Source organism: Amphibalanus amphitrite, unplaced genomic scaffold, assembly GCF_019059575.1.
Source record: "Amphibalanus amphitrite isolate SeventyFive unplaced genomic scaffold, NRLGWU_Aamphi_draft 001816F_arrow, whole genome shotgun sequence".
NCBI classification, from domain to species: domain Eukaryota; kingdom Metazoa; phylum Arthropoda; class Thecostraca; order Balanomorpha; family Balanidae; genus Amphibalanus; species Amphibalanus amphitrite.
In genome coordinates this window covers 29,817-43,638 of record NW_024883309.1, presented here as the reverse complement: position 1 = coordinate 43,638, position 13,822 = coordinate 29,817, and the positions used below count along the sequence as shown (strand labels likewise).

General features: G+C 50.7%; 1 protein-coding gene across 1 annotated transcript in view; it reads left to right on the top strand.

Annotated features, from left to right (window-relative positions):
- Window positions 1-9,661, top strand: part of LOC122375314 (tyrosine-protein phosphatase non-receptor type 13-like) — a 72,230-nt gene extending 62,569 nt beyond the window's left edge. The window contains exons 11-13 of the mRNA XM_043354625.1: window positions 6,665-6,832; window positions 7,228-7,377; window positions 8,204-9,661. Of these exons, the coding sequence (XP_043210560.1) occupies window positions 6,665-6,832; window positions 7,228-7,377; window positions 8,204-8,302 (417 nt within the window). The 3' untranslated portion in view covers window positions 8,303-9,661. The remainder of the gene's footprint in view (window positions 1-6,664; window positions 6,833-7,227; window positions 7,378-8,203) is intronic.
- The last annotated feature ends 4,161 nt before the right edge of the window (window positions 9,662-13,822 follow it).

Here is a 13,822-nt window from a genome sequence, read left to right as displayed (position 1 = left end):
CGCTAATAGGGTGGCAGAAATTCGAGAGTCTTCTTGCCCTGACCAGTGGCGACACGTGCCGTCGAGTCTGAACGCAGCTGACGTTGTTTCCAGGGGAGCTACGTTGTCTGACCTGTCATCAGATTCTCGCTGGAGCGCGGGTCCTGGGTTCCTGCTCCAGGAGGAGAACTGCTGGCCGGAACAGCCATCTCTCACGAGTACGGCTGTACTGAAAAACGACCCAGAAGTGAGGACGGAATCAGTCATGCTCACTGTGAAGCATGACTCTGATAGGGGAGAGTGGGGCAAAGCGGCCACCCGGGGCAAAGCGGCCACCCATCGTTTTAGCCCTTCATAGCTGGCGTCAGTTCCATTTTATGGTTTTCAATTATACTTCTCTTCACGGTCGTTCGAATGAGCCAGACCGGGGTTTCAGGCCCATCACCATTGTTCTGTGAAACACGGAAAAGCATTTTTTGCCAGGCTACCAACTATGTTTACAATTTTTAAATGTTATGTTATTCCATAACCGTTTGGAATTTTTATAAGCGTTCTTGTCCATGCATTGCATGGTTATCGTACATGTATTCTACCAATTTTAATGTTTTTTGCCCCACTAATAGCTAAGCTGGAATATTTTTGTCTCGGACGGTATGCGCGGGGCAAAGTGGCCGGGGCAAAGTGGCCACCCCCAATTGGCCATACGTTGCTTCCATTTGGATAAAAAAACATTATTTGTATTCAAATGTGTCGTCATGCATTCATCTTGGCCATTTTTCAGTTGCATGAGTTACCAAATAATGCAATTAAATGTTTATTTTCATGAAAATCCTTTCTTTGTTTACCTACAGGTGGAAGATGATAAAGTAAACATCCATCCTCGCTTAACCTTGTCACCATCAAATACCCTAGTCATACACGAGGCAACTATTTTGTTTTTCATATCGGGACTTGAGAAGACGCCGGTGCACTATGGTTGGAAACGGCCTCACGGATGGCCGGGGGTCAACGCGAAAAAATGTTTTGCCCATAACTTGTTAATGCGTAGACCGACTGCGATGAAACTTTGCATAGGTATACCAGTGTCTTTCGTGCATCATACAGTAACTCAGAAATGACGAGGTCACGTCACGTCACGCGTGTGTGACGTCATCATTGCAAGTATGTTATAAGTCGCCTATGTCTTTCGTTATGTTATCGATATCGCGAGGCATTTTGAACATGTTTTGAATACTGCTATTACTGAATGGATATTGTTGTTATGCTTTAGGGCAAGACATATCAACGTAGTGACGCACAGTGTCTTACTATTGGTCATAAACGGTCAAAAATTTGGAGAAAGAGTATTTATGATTTTTTTTTTAGATTGGGCAAAAAAGTAAGAAATAAAATGACGATCAAATGACAAAACATGCGTCAGATTAACCCGGCAGTTGCTGGGGTATTTCCCCATCCGCCGTTTGCCCGGGGGGGGGGGGCGTTCAACGCCCCCAGCCGATAACTCGCGAACAAATAGGCGCAGCGAAGCGCACGAGGCGCGGCAAACGAAAGAAGAACGCGACGAGACGATTCACATGAATACTTTAAAGTTGAATTTCGAGGTCACAGGTCGGGTCAAGGTCAGGTCAAACACTTGAAATCGGGTTTTCAGTAGCATGGACTTTAGAACCTCGCAATCGGTGCCTCGCGTTTCGCGTTTCGATTATATCGTCATCAGTTGGTCCTAAATAAATTCAGTCATCAGTTGGTCCTAAACAATCTGTCACAACTGTCACAACCCTTCATATAAGTGCTAAAAGAGTGTCAGATCAATGTAGGGGTCAGTCAAACATAGGCCACTGGCCAGGGTCAAAGTCAGGTCAATCAGGTAAGCACATAACCCCGAAAATTAAAACTGGTACCTATTCGCAGCCCATGCATGACACATGTTTTATGGGTACTTTTGGGCGTAGAACACGATGGTGACATTCATTTTATCATACGAGTACGTAGCTGGTTGAAAAAAGATCAATTTCAGAAATGCATGCATCATGGTCGTGAAGTAGTCACGAGAAATTGCCAACATTCAGTTCAAGATTTTGGGAAATGTAGAACGATGATCAAAAACCATAGATAGCCATTTGATTTGCCATGGTATTGGCAGTGTAATGGCGTTTACAGCATGTCTGTATGTCTGCTCTGTCGGTGGATATCCATATCCATACTCCAGGATATCCATACACGTTTGCACGATATCCATACTCCAGGTGCAGCGGCGAGCAGTTACTTCTTACGAGGGGTGCGGAGTCGAAGTCAGAGTCGGAGTCAGAGTCGGAGTCGGAGCCAGAGTCGCCCAGAGTCGTGGCAACGAGCCAGGAGTCGGAGTCGGAGTCGGGGTCGGTCAGGAGCCCGCAGTGGAAGTCGGAGTCGGTCCGAATCGGAACAGCTCCATCACGACTCCGAAACACTGGCAGGGGTCCGGAGTCGGAGACAGAGTCGGCCGGAGTCATGGCAACGAGTCAGGAGTCGGAGTCGTAGTCGGAGTCGGATTTGGCTCCACCACGACTCCGCAACCCTGCTTCTTACCATCATTTATAAGGATAAGCGATTGCAAGACTGACGAGCCGACCTGGTGCTAACGAAGCGACGGGTAGGTACGCCTCGGGAGATGAAGCTTCACGGACGATTTTGCGCACAAGTGCGCAGTCTGCTTTTACGTTCCCCTTACGCAGAATTGAACAGAGACTTATTCTGCCAAAAAGCTCAATGGAGGTCGATGGAGAACTTTTTGTATGTCCAATGAAACATAAACGTAATTTTGCAAATATTGCTGTGGTGACACTGCAAACAGAATGCAATGCCGTTCCTGATTTTGAACACGCATGGGAAAAAGAGTCACTCCACTCGATAGCCAACATAACAAGGATTATTTTGATATATAATAATCCAGTTTTACAACGTCATGGAGGTACTCCACATGCTATCACCAGCGCGGTTGTTTAAACCTTTGACGGCGCACCAAAAAAGCCACTCTCAGAAACTCCCGATTCCACGTACAATAATGGAGACTAAATGCGCAACTAAATAATTTTTTCTGCCCAATTCAAAACATTTCATCAATTTCCAACAGAATGACACCCCAAATATACATATATTCCGAGATTGCCCACGGCCATCCGTGAGGCCGTTTCCAACCATAGTGCGGTGGCCGCTTTGCCCCAGGGTATGGGGCAAAGTGGCCAATATGCATAGGTTTAAAGTTTTGTCAATATCTTTCATATGTGAACGCCTTTGGAAATAAAACGCAGTTGAAATAAAAGGCAACTTAATAGGGATCACATTGGTATAGAAAGAAACTTTCCAAGTTCAAAAATCAAGCGTTGGCATCGTGAGAAGCGTTAGGGTGGCCGCTTTGCCCCACTCTCCCCTACTACAGTTCTTCCCGACGCTTCGAGATTTTCGTCGTGGACGAAGTACAGAAGAACCGTGGCATGGGTACTGAGGTTTGTGAAGAACTGTGCCCCAAAGTCCTGTCAGGAACGAGCAGACTGGAGACGCGCAGGACCTCTGTCAGCAGAGGAACTGAAGCAAGCAGAGACGAAGGTACTGAAAGACTGTCAAGCTAGATGCTTCGCTGAAGAACTGGCAGAGATCCAAGCTGGCAAAGAAGTGAAGACTGAAGGGAAGCTGCGACAAGTGACACCTTTCCTGGATGGTGAGGGTGTGATGAGAGTCGGTGGGCGTATCGACAAAGCGCCCGTGGCCTATTCGACTCGCCACCCGGTGATCCTGCCATCGAGAGACGACGTTACTCGCCTGGTAGTGACGCACTGCCATGTGAAGGTTCTTCACTCAGGACAAGAAAGAACGTTGACAGAAGTCAGGAAGACATATTGGATTCTGAAGGCCCGCTCGACAGTCCGGAGGATCCTACACGAGTGTACCGTGTGCAAAAGACGAAGAGCGATCGCGCAGGTCCCAAGAATGGCGGAGCTGCCGGCCAGCCGGTATGACACGTCCAGAGCCTTCAGCACGGTAGGAGTCGACTACTTCGGGCCAATGTTCGTGAAGAAGTACAGGAGGACCGAGAAGAGATACGGCGTCTTGTTCACCTGCTTCTCGACCCGCGCAGTACACCTGGAGGTAGCAAACGCTTTAGATACGGACAGTTTCGTCATGGCACTGAGGAGATTCATGGCAAGGAGAGGGAAGCCAGACTCAATGTACTCCGACAACGGGACGAACCTCGTCGGAGGTGAACGTGAGCTCCGTGAGTCTCTACATGAACTCGACCAAACTCGCATTACTGACGAACTGAGTCAGGAGAACATTAAGTGGACTTTCATGCCTCCCAGCGCCAGCCACATGGGCGGCGTATGGGAAAGGCTGGTGGGCAGCGTAAAGCGCGCGCTCAGAGTAACTATCGGATCTCAGTGTGTGACCGATGAAGTACTCCACACTGCTCTGCTCGAGGTGGAGTCAATGATCAATGGACGGCCGCTGACACACGTCAGTCCTGACAGTACGGATGTTGAGCCACTGACGCCAAATCACCTTCTGCTCGGGTGTGCCAGCGCCAACATGTCTCCTGGCATATTTCAAGACAGAGAGATCAGCAGCAAACGACGTTGGCGTCAGTCACAAGTACTGGCAGAACATTTTTGGAAGAGATGGCGAAATGAATATGTACCAACACTAGCCAGTCGGCAGAAGTGGTTGCGCGAGAGAAGAAATCTCAAAGTTGAAGACGTCGTGCTGATGATTGAGGCAGACTCGCCACGCGGGTTCTGGCCCCTGGCCCGAGTTACAAGAGTGTTCCCGGGCTCGGACGGAGTAGTTCGTACCGTGGAACTGATGGCAGCGGGGGGAGGCAAGTACCGGCGCCCGGTCAGCAAAGTGTGCCTCCTGGAGCCTGGAGGAGGCTGAATAAGCTCAGAACTGTTCTGTGTCAGAGCTGAGTTGAAGGATGGCTGTTATGTTGGTGACGACAGTGTTGTCCTATCACGTATATCCCAAGTATCCTATGTTTTCCTTTTGTTTCTTCCTAACAGATCCCTCCTGATGGCGGCTAGCTGCGGCGGAGGTGCTCGTCGGCTGAGGCGAGCTGGAGTCCTCCGAAGCTGCGTCCGGGGACGCTCATCGGCGGCGGCGAGCTGGTGCTCTCCGAGGCTGCGGCGAGCTGGTGCGCTCGTCGGCTGCGGCGAGCTGGTGCTCTCCGAGGCTGCGGCGAGCTGGTGCGCTCGTCGGCTGCGGCGAGCTGGTGCTCTCCGAGGCTGCGGCGAGCTGGTGCGCTCGTCGGCTGCAGCGAGCTGGTGCTCTCCGAGGCTGCGGCGAGCTGGTGCTCTCCGAGGCTGCGGCGAGCTGGTGCGATCGTCGGCCGCGGCGAGCTGGTGCGCTCGTCGGCTGCGGCGAGCTGGTGCTCTCCGAGGCTGCGGCGAGCTGGTGCTCTCCGAGGCTGCGGCGAGCTGGTGCGCTCGTCGGCTGCGGCGAGCTGGTGCTCTCCGAGGCCGCGGCGAGCTGGTGCTCTCCGAGGCTGCGGCGAGCTGGTGCGATCGTCGGCCGCGGCGAGCTGGTGCTCTCCGAGGCTGCGGCGAGCCGGTGCGCTCGTCGGCTGCGGCGAGCTGGTGCTCTCCGAGGCTGCGGCGAGCTGGTGGTTCTCCGGAGCTGGTACTGCGGGAGCTCGCCTGCCGCACGGAGCTGGTGGCAGTGGGCGGCGGAGATGACTGCTGCTCTCCGGAGCTGTGACTTCGGCAGCGAAGCCGATACCATGTGAGGCGTGGTGTCTTCAGGATGAACGCTGTAGATGTGTGCGCGCGGCTGTGGCTGTTGAGTGGGCGACGTACCGAAGAGGTTTTGTGTTCAGGCTTCCGTTATCCCCGCTCAACGAGGTGTCATTACGACACCGGGGGGAGGATGTAGCGGACTGAGCCGGAGCGGGTTGGCCTGTGCCTTGCTCGACAGGTGGCGCTAGTTGTGGACACAGGTGGCGACGATGTTCGTACTGACCATTGGATGGTGGCGCCACCCTAAGCCAGTGGTGGCGCAGAAAGTCCAGTGCGCCGCCCATCGACGTGGCGTTTTTTGGCTGTGTGGCGCCGGCGTGAGACGCATGGAGTTTGTGCGCCGCCGTTCGCCACAATGTGATTCGGTGGAAAAACTTTGGTATGTTCTTTCATTATTTTATATTATTTGCCGTTTCTATTGCATTGTTAATGTGATATGAGCCTGACATGATATTAGCGATATTTCGGCGATAGGTAGACCCATGTCTATCGGATAGAGAGTAAAAATGCGTTTCTGGCTGATTTCAGAAACCTACGTTCTACCTACATTCTACATTCTACATTCTACGTTGCTACACTGCTACTACTTCTATCTACGGTCCGCATTTCTCCGCTATGCCGCTGTCTTATTTGTCCGTTCCTACCACCAATTGTTCACCTAAACAACTTTGCCTTACCATATCGTTTTCGCCGTTGGCACGCTGCCAGATGACGCTTTTGCCATGAAAGCCTGAATATATTATTTATTTGTTTTTATTTGTAGTGTCTCAAAGCCCTAACCGTTTCCCACAATCCCTATTCGCTGACTCTGAAACATATCAGCTCCCTCCTTCACTCTCTCTTTCACTCACTCACTCACTCACTCACTAGCACACACTCTCTCTCCCTCTCCCTCATTTTAACCCCCTCTCTCCTGTCGGCAGTCGGGCCGGACCTTGAAACGTATCAGCTCTGAGGAGCGACTGGAGGACGGCGCGGCCTCACCGGAGGTCGGAGGACAGCTGGGGAAATGGAAAGGCTTCAACCTGGATAGCTCTGTCGAGCTGGACGCTGACCCAACGCTGGGAGTCGAGACGGGACTTCGTGGTCAGGTTGGTGGGCATTTGGGGAGGGCGGGATGAGTGTATTTGAAGCGTGACGTCCATTAAATTGTTGTCGAGTGAGATAAGGTATCTCCAATGTGCTAGTTTTGTCTCGTAGTAGCCGCATTTTTAGCTGTAAGTCAAAAGTTTTTTTTTGTAAGTCTACATATTCACATCTATCGACAAATTTTAGGAATGCACGTCATCATGAATGTTCATACTTAAAATACGGAGCTGAAGTCATTTCATGTCGCTCATGATCAAGTAATAAATGATGTCCTTCATTATGTTGCTCCACATTTTCCACAACCGAAGCAGTTTTTGCTTCTGATAAACCGGTCATGCGTCAGTGGACGGCTGAGAGTTATTGTATGACCGCTGACAACGCCACCTACCTCGCACAGAGCCTGAACATTCAGCTGCGGCGTGGCTGGTCGGTGAGGCTGGGCTTCTCGCTACACTCAACAGATGGCAGTCACGTCGTGTCGCAGATCCACCCTGATAGTGTGGCGGAGCGAGACGGACGACTCAGGGTCGGAGACGTTCTCACCAAGGTACGGCGACTCGTGTGAGAGTCATGTGAGAGTCATGTGTGAGTCATGTGTGAGAGTCACTTTTGCCGGCCCACGTTTACTTACTGGAGCCACGCGTATGCCATGCCACTTTTGCTATACCATGGGTGTCTCATGTCTTCTAGACAAGTGATGGAGTGGGCATGAGATGACTGAATGGTCACCGTTCCGTGCTTCTATCCTCAGGATACTGAAATCCTTCTCCTCCACGCCGCAACCCCTCTCCGGGCTGGACAGGCAACTTTATCTCATGCGGGCTGCTCCCTTAGAGCGGCAACGCTGCTCACGAGGGAGCGCACCCCGTAGCCGCCGGTGCAGTGAGTACCTTGGGGCTGATCGGCCTGTCCTCCGGGATGGGCTCAGCCCCGGTGACTCACTAGGGTGCCTGCCCAGACCAATGTCTCCCCCTAATTCCTAACATCCTTCCGGCTCTGAAATGGTCTAATTGGACCGAAAGGGCCTAACCCAACAAAACAAACAGACAAACAAACTGAATGGCCTAAGTGATGAGTTTGGTCTAGAAAAGTGGTTTAGTAGCTTGGCGATGATGCGCCAAGTCTGAAATTAGATATTGATTCTTGATGAAAGGTAAAGAAACGTTTTCTGGTGCTGAAGTGACGGCCATAGCCTGTTATTCACCGCAGCTACATTTGCCATTCGGCTCGTCTTTCGACATTAGCACTCATATCACGACTCACTGATCAGAACTTACAAAGAGTTATGTCCACTGCTTGTTCCGAATGGTGCCGTCTACCCGACTCTGTCCGATTATATCCCCCTGACATGTGACCCGCTCCCTCGCCGCCAGGTTAACGACACCTCCGTACGGGACATGACCTCCGACCAGGTCATTGACCTCCTGCGCAAAACCAAGGGCGCCATCAGCCTGTCGGTGGTCCGTCTGTGACGTCACTACACGTCAGCACAGAAGACACATCAGGGAACGCCGTCATGATGACGTCATCGGCACGTCATGTGATGTGGGACATCACTGCGGCGGATGGTTCGAACAAGAGTCGCCAGTGATATGGGTGTGATGTCGATTGATGTGGGTGTGATGGGCAACGTTGCAGGAGCGAAGAGTTGATGGTTGTGATTCAAAGAGCTGACATGTTGTCGGAGGTAAAAGATGTAGAGCAGAAAGTGCTGCCGCCGTGTGGTGAAAATTTGAACTAACGTTGCGTTGGGTTTATTGTGAGGATTCCTCTTTTTTCAGATAGATCCACCACAAGTCAGAGACTACGAGCTTGTTAGGTAGTGGAGTATAATTTAACAATTTAATGGTTTTAAACGACTGGCAACGAACGTTTATCCCATCACACAGATACATTAGCGTAATAAGCCATTCTGTTCCGTTATCTTCGGTTTTTACGATAAGCGTCGTTGTCATGTGCGGGAATAGAAGTCTTTTATTTTTGTTCGCTTACCAGCTTCAGGAAAGGAGTCTGCTATTTTTCATTGTAGTTTGTAATGCGAGTGAGAAGAGCCAAAGACGTGGAATGGACGATGCCGGCAATGTAAATCAATGCGTGGTGCGAGCTTTAACCAAAGGGATACATGTTCAGGAGGAAGATGTTGCGTAGTGTGTCAAATTGGCGAAAGACAACGTCATTGTGGTCAATGAAGTGCGTAGCCAACAATGTAAAGTGAATACTTGGGCAGTCAACATCACGCGCACCAGTGAGCTACAGCGCAAATTGAGTTGTAATGAGCTAAAGTGAGCTGCTCACTACAAAGTCTACCGTTGACTCAACATCCTGCGATGATCTGGGTTTGCTAACTTTGGTGGTTAAACGCCGACCCAGCAAGTGAAGTTCCAAGTATTGTGGTGGCATGTGGTCATGACTGTGGGATGGCTATTCACTAACTCAAGGATGGCTAGCCTCAGGTGACGTAGCTACAGACGACCTAGCCACTCGAGAGCTAGCCGATCGTAGGCTGCCCACTAGTGAGCTAGCCACTGGTGAGCTAGCCGACAGTGAGCGATCCACAGATGAGCTATCCATTGGCTCCCAACTCGGTCTAATATCCAGCCGAGTCCAGTTGCACCAATTGACCATGGGTCACCCCCCCCCCCAATCACTGTGTCTGTTTTACTGTGTGTCTGCGTGTGTATGTGAGGAACAGATGTGAGTCTGGGGTGCCTCTGGAGAGTACCGCGCGGTACCGGAGGTACTGAGTACCGGGCGCGGTGGACGCTTGTGGTTCTAGTTTGGTTATGTGTGTGGTAAGCAGGTATATCGATAATAAATGAACCGTGAACTGACGATGTGTTTGGCTGTCGAAAGCCGGAGCAATGGGTTGCTAGAAAAATACGGAAGTCTGTACCGTTTCTATTACACCTTTTTACGCCCAATTTAGGTGGCAGTGCACACATATCAGTTATATATAGTGCAGGTGATTTGGACAGCGATCTGTCGAAATCGGTTGCATTTTTACTGAACTGTGCGCACTTCTTCCATATTTGGCCGTAAAAGGGTGTACTTCAAGAGACGTTAGGGCGTACCTAGAAATAATCGAACGCGACTTGCTTCTTTTCGTCACATGACTCAGGAACCGAGTAATTTTAACTTTCCCTCCCCATTCTCCCTCCATCTCGGCGTGCAACGACTGTGAACGATTGCCGACCAGCACCGTGGCGTGAGTCGAATAAGGAGCTTTACTTGCGCTATAAATATCTCAAATCCTTTTCCGCAATAACTTAGCGCCCTTTATTATAATTTAAAATTGTCGAAGCACATTCCAAGTTATTTTGAGCATTTTCTGACCGCCGCTTACCGTTTGCCGGTAGAGCTATATGGCCCAAAGGATGAGTCAGATCGAGGGGCACCCCCCCCCCTCCCCGCCTTGACGTAGAACGGGTAACGGCGCAGGTGCGATTATATAGACCCTGAGCTATTCTGCGTTACCCTTAAAACACAAATTAGGTATAGCAATGCTTTATTTCTTTCAGTTCCGAGTGACTGTTGTCCATTATATCTCTAGATGACGGTGTGCAAAAGACGAAACGATACAAGTGTTAACCGTGTCAACACCAAAACATCCTTGCTATTGGCCAAACTCGATCGATACCTCATGCCTGTCAGCATTACAAAACGCCCCAATACACGGTCAACGGAGCACGTCTGCAGAAGTGGACCCCCGCCAATGCATCACATGCTGTTGGACCAGGACTTTGTTAGCTCAGGCAGTGAGGACCTGCTTCAATTTACTCATGTTTGGCATTATAGCCGCCACACAAAGCGGCAATAGCGCTGGCTAGAACGCAACAGGATGCTACTGTTTTCATAATGATTATTTTTGCACATTGGATCGCACTTCAAACAGCATGGTGCTTTCAGATCGCTACGCCTCGTGCCTTTCAGGATAACCAAACACTTGACACTTGTGACAGCTACGACGATATTTATTTTAGGTGATTAACCCGCGCCGTGCTGGGGGGGGGGGGCGTTTTTACGCCCCCCCCTCAGGTTTTTCGCGAATATCTCAAAAACGGCGGCGCGCAGCGCCGCCGTTTTTGGTACACGTGTTTCTACATCATTTCCGCACATGTTGTGAAAATTTCAGACCTAGGCCGTTCAAGGTCAGGTCACCAGGTCACGTCAAGTGACCTTACCTCAGAAAAAGTTCAAAGGCTCGCTATAGCTACACCGACTGAACGATCACTTTGAAACTTTCAGCGATTGATATGAGTAACAGTATGTATAAAATGTATATCTCGGATTTTTGATATCTGTGACCTAAGGTCAGGTCAATTTTGCGACCTCTCCATTATAAGTCAATGGGAGAAAATTGAAATGCGCCTCTTTTGGACGAATATCGTTCAAAACGCTCTCAAACATCGGTTCATAGGTAAACATGACACACTGAATAGGAAAAATGCACCTGTGACCCCTCTGTGTACCCCTGAGGTCATCTCAGGTCATGAACGGTCGCCAGCAGTTTTTTGGCTATAACTTTTGATAGAGACGTGCTAGAGCGGTGAAAACACGTCAGATGTGTTCAGCTCGACGATACGGATCGACTGATATGCAACATGACCCTTTTCGGTCAGGTCATGACCTTGACCTGAGGTCAAATTTTCAAAATGACCTTTCAAGGTCAACGAATAGTTCATTCGACGCGTCTCGACGAGAGGAACACGATGCTGGCAAAAGTAATGTCATGGCGCTTATGAGTCAAAAGTTATTGACGAAAAAACGTTTTTCGTAAAAACGGCTATTTTTGGAGTTTTTGCCCTCTGGAGGCTAAACCGTTGACCTGAGGTCAAATCTGAGAACATTATTCAGAAAGGTCTGTAAAAGGGCTATCGAATGCGCTTTTCCGCGGCGCTGTAGCTCTATCGGTTCCCGAGATAGCCGTTGGCAGTTTCCAAAATGTTGAAATAGTCAACATTTTACCTTTGGTGACCTCTGGTGACCTGACCTTTGACCTGACCCAAAAAATGACCGAAGTGTTTTCGTCTTTATTTTTGACGCTCTTTCGATTGCCGCTTACCGCGTGTCGCTACGTGGCCCAGGAGCCGAGTTAGACGGGGGGCGTGAAAACGCCCCCCCCCCCCAGCACTCGGCGGAAAGTTCAGGCCACCAGCACGGCGCGGGTTAATTGACCTTTCCTCGGGCCGACGGGCACCGTGCCTGATCAAACATTATGCCTGGACCCGCCCGTGGGTCACACCAGTTCGATACAGCGATCGCCGCCCACGGTAACGGGGCTGGTCGGCATTCGCCAATCTTCGCAGCCGCTCTGTCGGCGGGCTACAGACGACAGACGACGATGGTCTGCGACGGCAAGTTTGGAGACTGATCACCTGGTTTGGAGTAGCTTCAGAGTCCCGGACCGACCAGCTAAGGACCGACCGCCCGGCAGAGCACAGTGGCCTGCCCTTGACAGACCGCTCAGCTTAGGAATAAGAACCTACTGTATCCACTGGATCGACCAAATCTACCTACCCAGGAACCCAAAGTGTGGCTTAGCGTCCATATAATGCAATCCATATTCTTAGATTGAAATTTCATCCTGAGAAAGCGTACGCAGGTGACGGGACACGCTAAGACCATCAATACATTCTCGGACTAAGAAGACTGAAGAAAAATCTCCCAGCCTAGGAGGAGATTAACATTGAATAGTCTGAGAGAAACTCAACAAGTGCAATCATTTCGAGCAGCGCAATGATTTCAATCCATGTGAGACGGCCCAAGATCGGAGCAGAACATAAAGCTGCTAGCCTACAAGATGCCACAGTCAAGTCGTCAGTAATCTCCGCGCCCTTGTCAATACTGATCGCTCTGCTAAAGTTGACAGCGCAGTGCAGTGGCGCCGGTTGTTGCCAATTTCTTTATGCAATGCTTGTACTCGGGGTGGTCACTGTCGCTTGTCTTTTAGGAGGATGGACCACGCTCATGCTGGGTCTTGACATGCTGAAAAACGGAAGCAAAATTTTCAACGCACTTAATCAGTCGAGCTTCTTCGGGGTGACGTTCTTTCTGATGTGGTTTACAATGATGGTAACGTTTTTCTGTGGACGTCGCCGCACGGGGGTTTTGCTGGAAGAGTCCCTGGAAATATTGCAAGACATCAGCATCTGTCCTTCTTTCGCAGAACAGCGCACTAAGAACGGCCGCCGCATGCTTTGCCTGCTAATTTACGTTGTCTTGATATTAGCTATTGGCCTGGTCAGCTACATCATGATTGCTTCTGAATATTCAAAATTCCTTCCTATCAAAGAATACGCTTCTATTGCCACAATTCTTCTTATTACAATTAGCAGCGTGGTGTTTGCCTCTTTAGTGATGATCGCGATTAAATTCGCGTTATTTTGCAGTCTCTTTGTATGTGGCATAGAGACTGTCAACTCTGAGCTCAAAACCTTGGCCGAAGATGATGGCCCTGTGAGCTGGAGTGCCCTGAGGCGCCTGAGGCTGATGCAGGCCCGGCTGAGCCGCGGATTCTCCCGGGTCACCCAGCAGCTCCGACCTGAGCTGATTTCCATAATCTTCTACGGCACACTGGCCCAAGTGATGACCATCTTCCAGCTGATCGGTGCCGCCCAGCAGGACCAGAACATCTCCATCTGGGGCGCGAACCTCTTCCTTCTACCGGCTCTGGTCTTCACACTGCTCCCGAGCTGGTCGTGCCAGAGTGCTGGACGCCGCCGAGGGGACCCGCGCCGCCCTGCTGACCCTAGAGCCGCAGGACGCACCCGCCGACCGTCAGCTAGCTGCTCTACTAGCTGCCGCGCGGCGTGACCTGGAGACGTTCGGCGACCTGGGCTTCTTCCGACTGCAGCTGTCGGTGATCCTGGGCACCACGTCCACCGTGCTCACCTACATCATCATCATGGTGCAGTTCCAGATGTCGGAGAATGGCTGCGGCGACTCGCGGGGTCACCAGGGCAATGCCACAGCCTCAGCCTGAGGGGACTGGG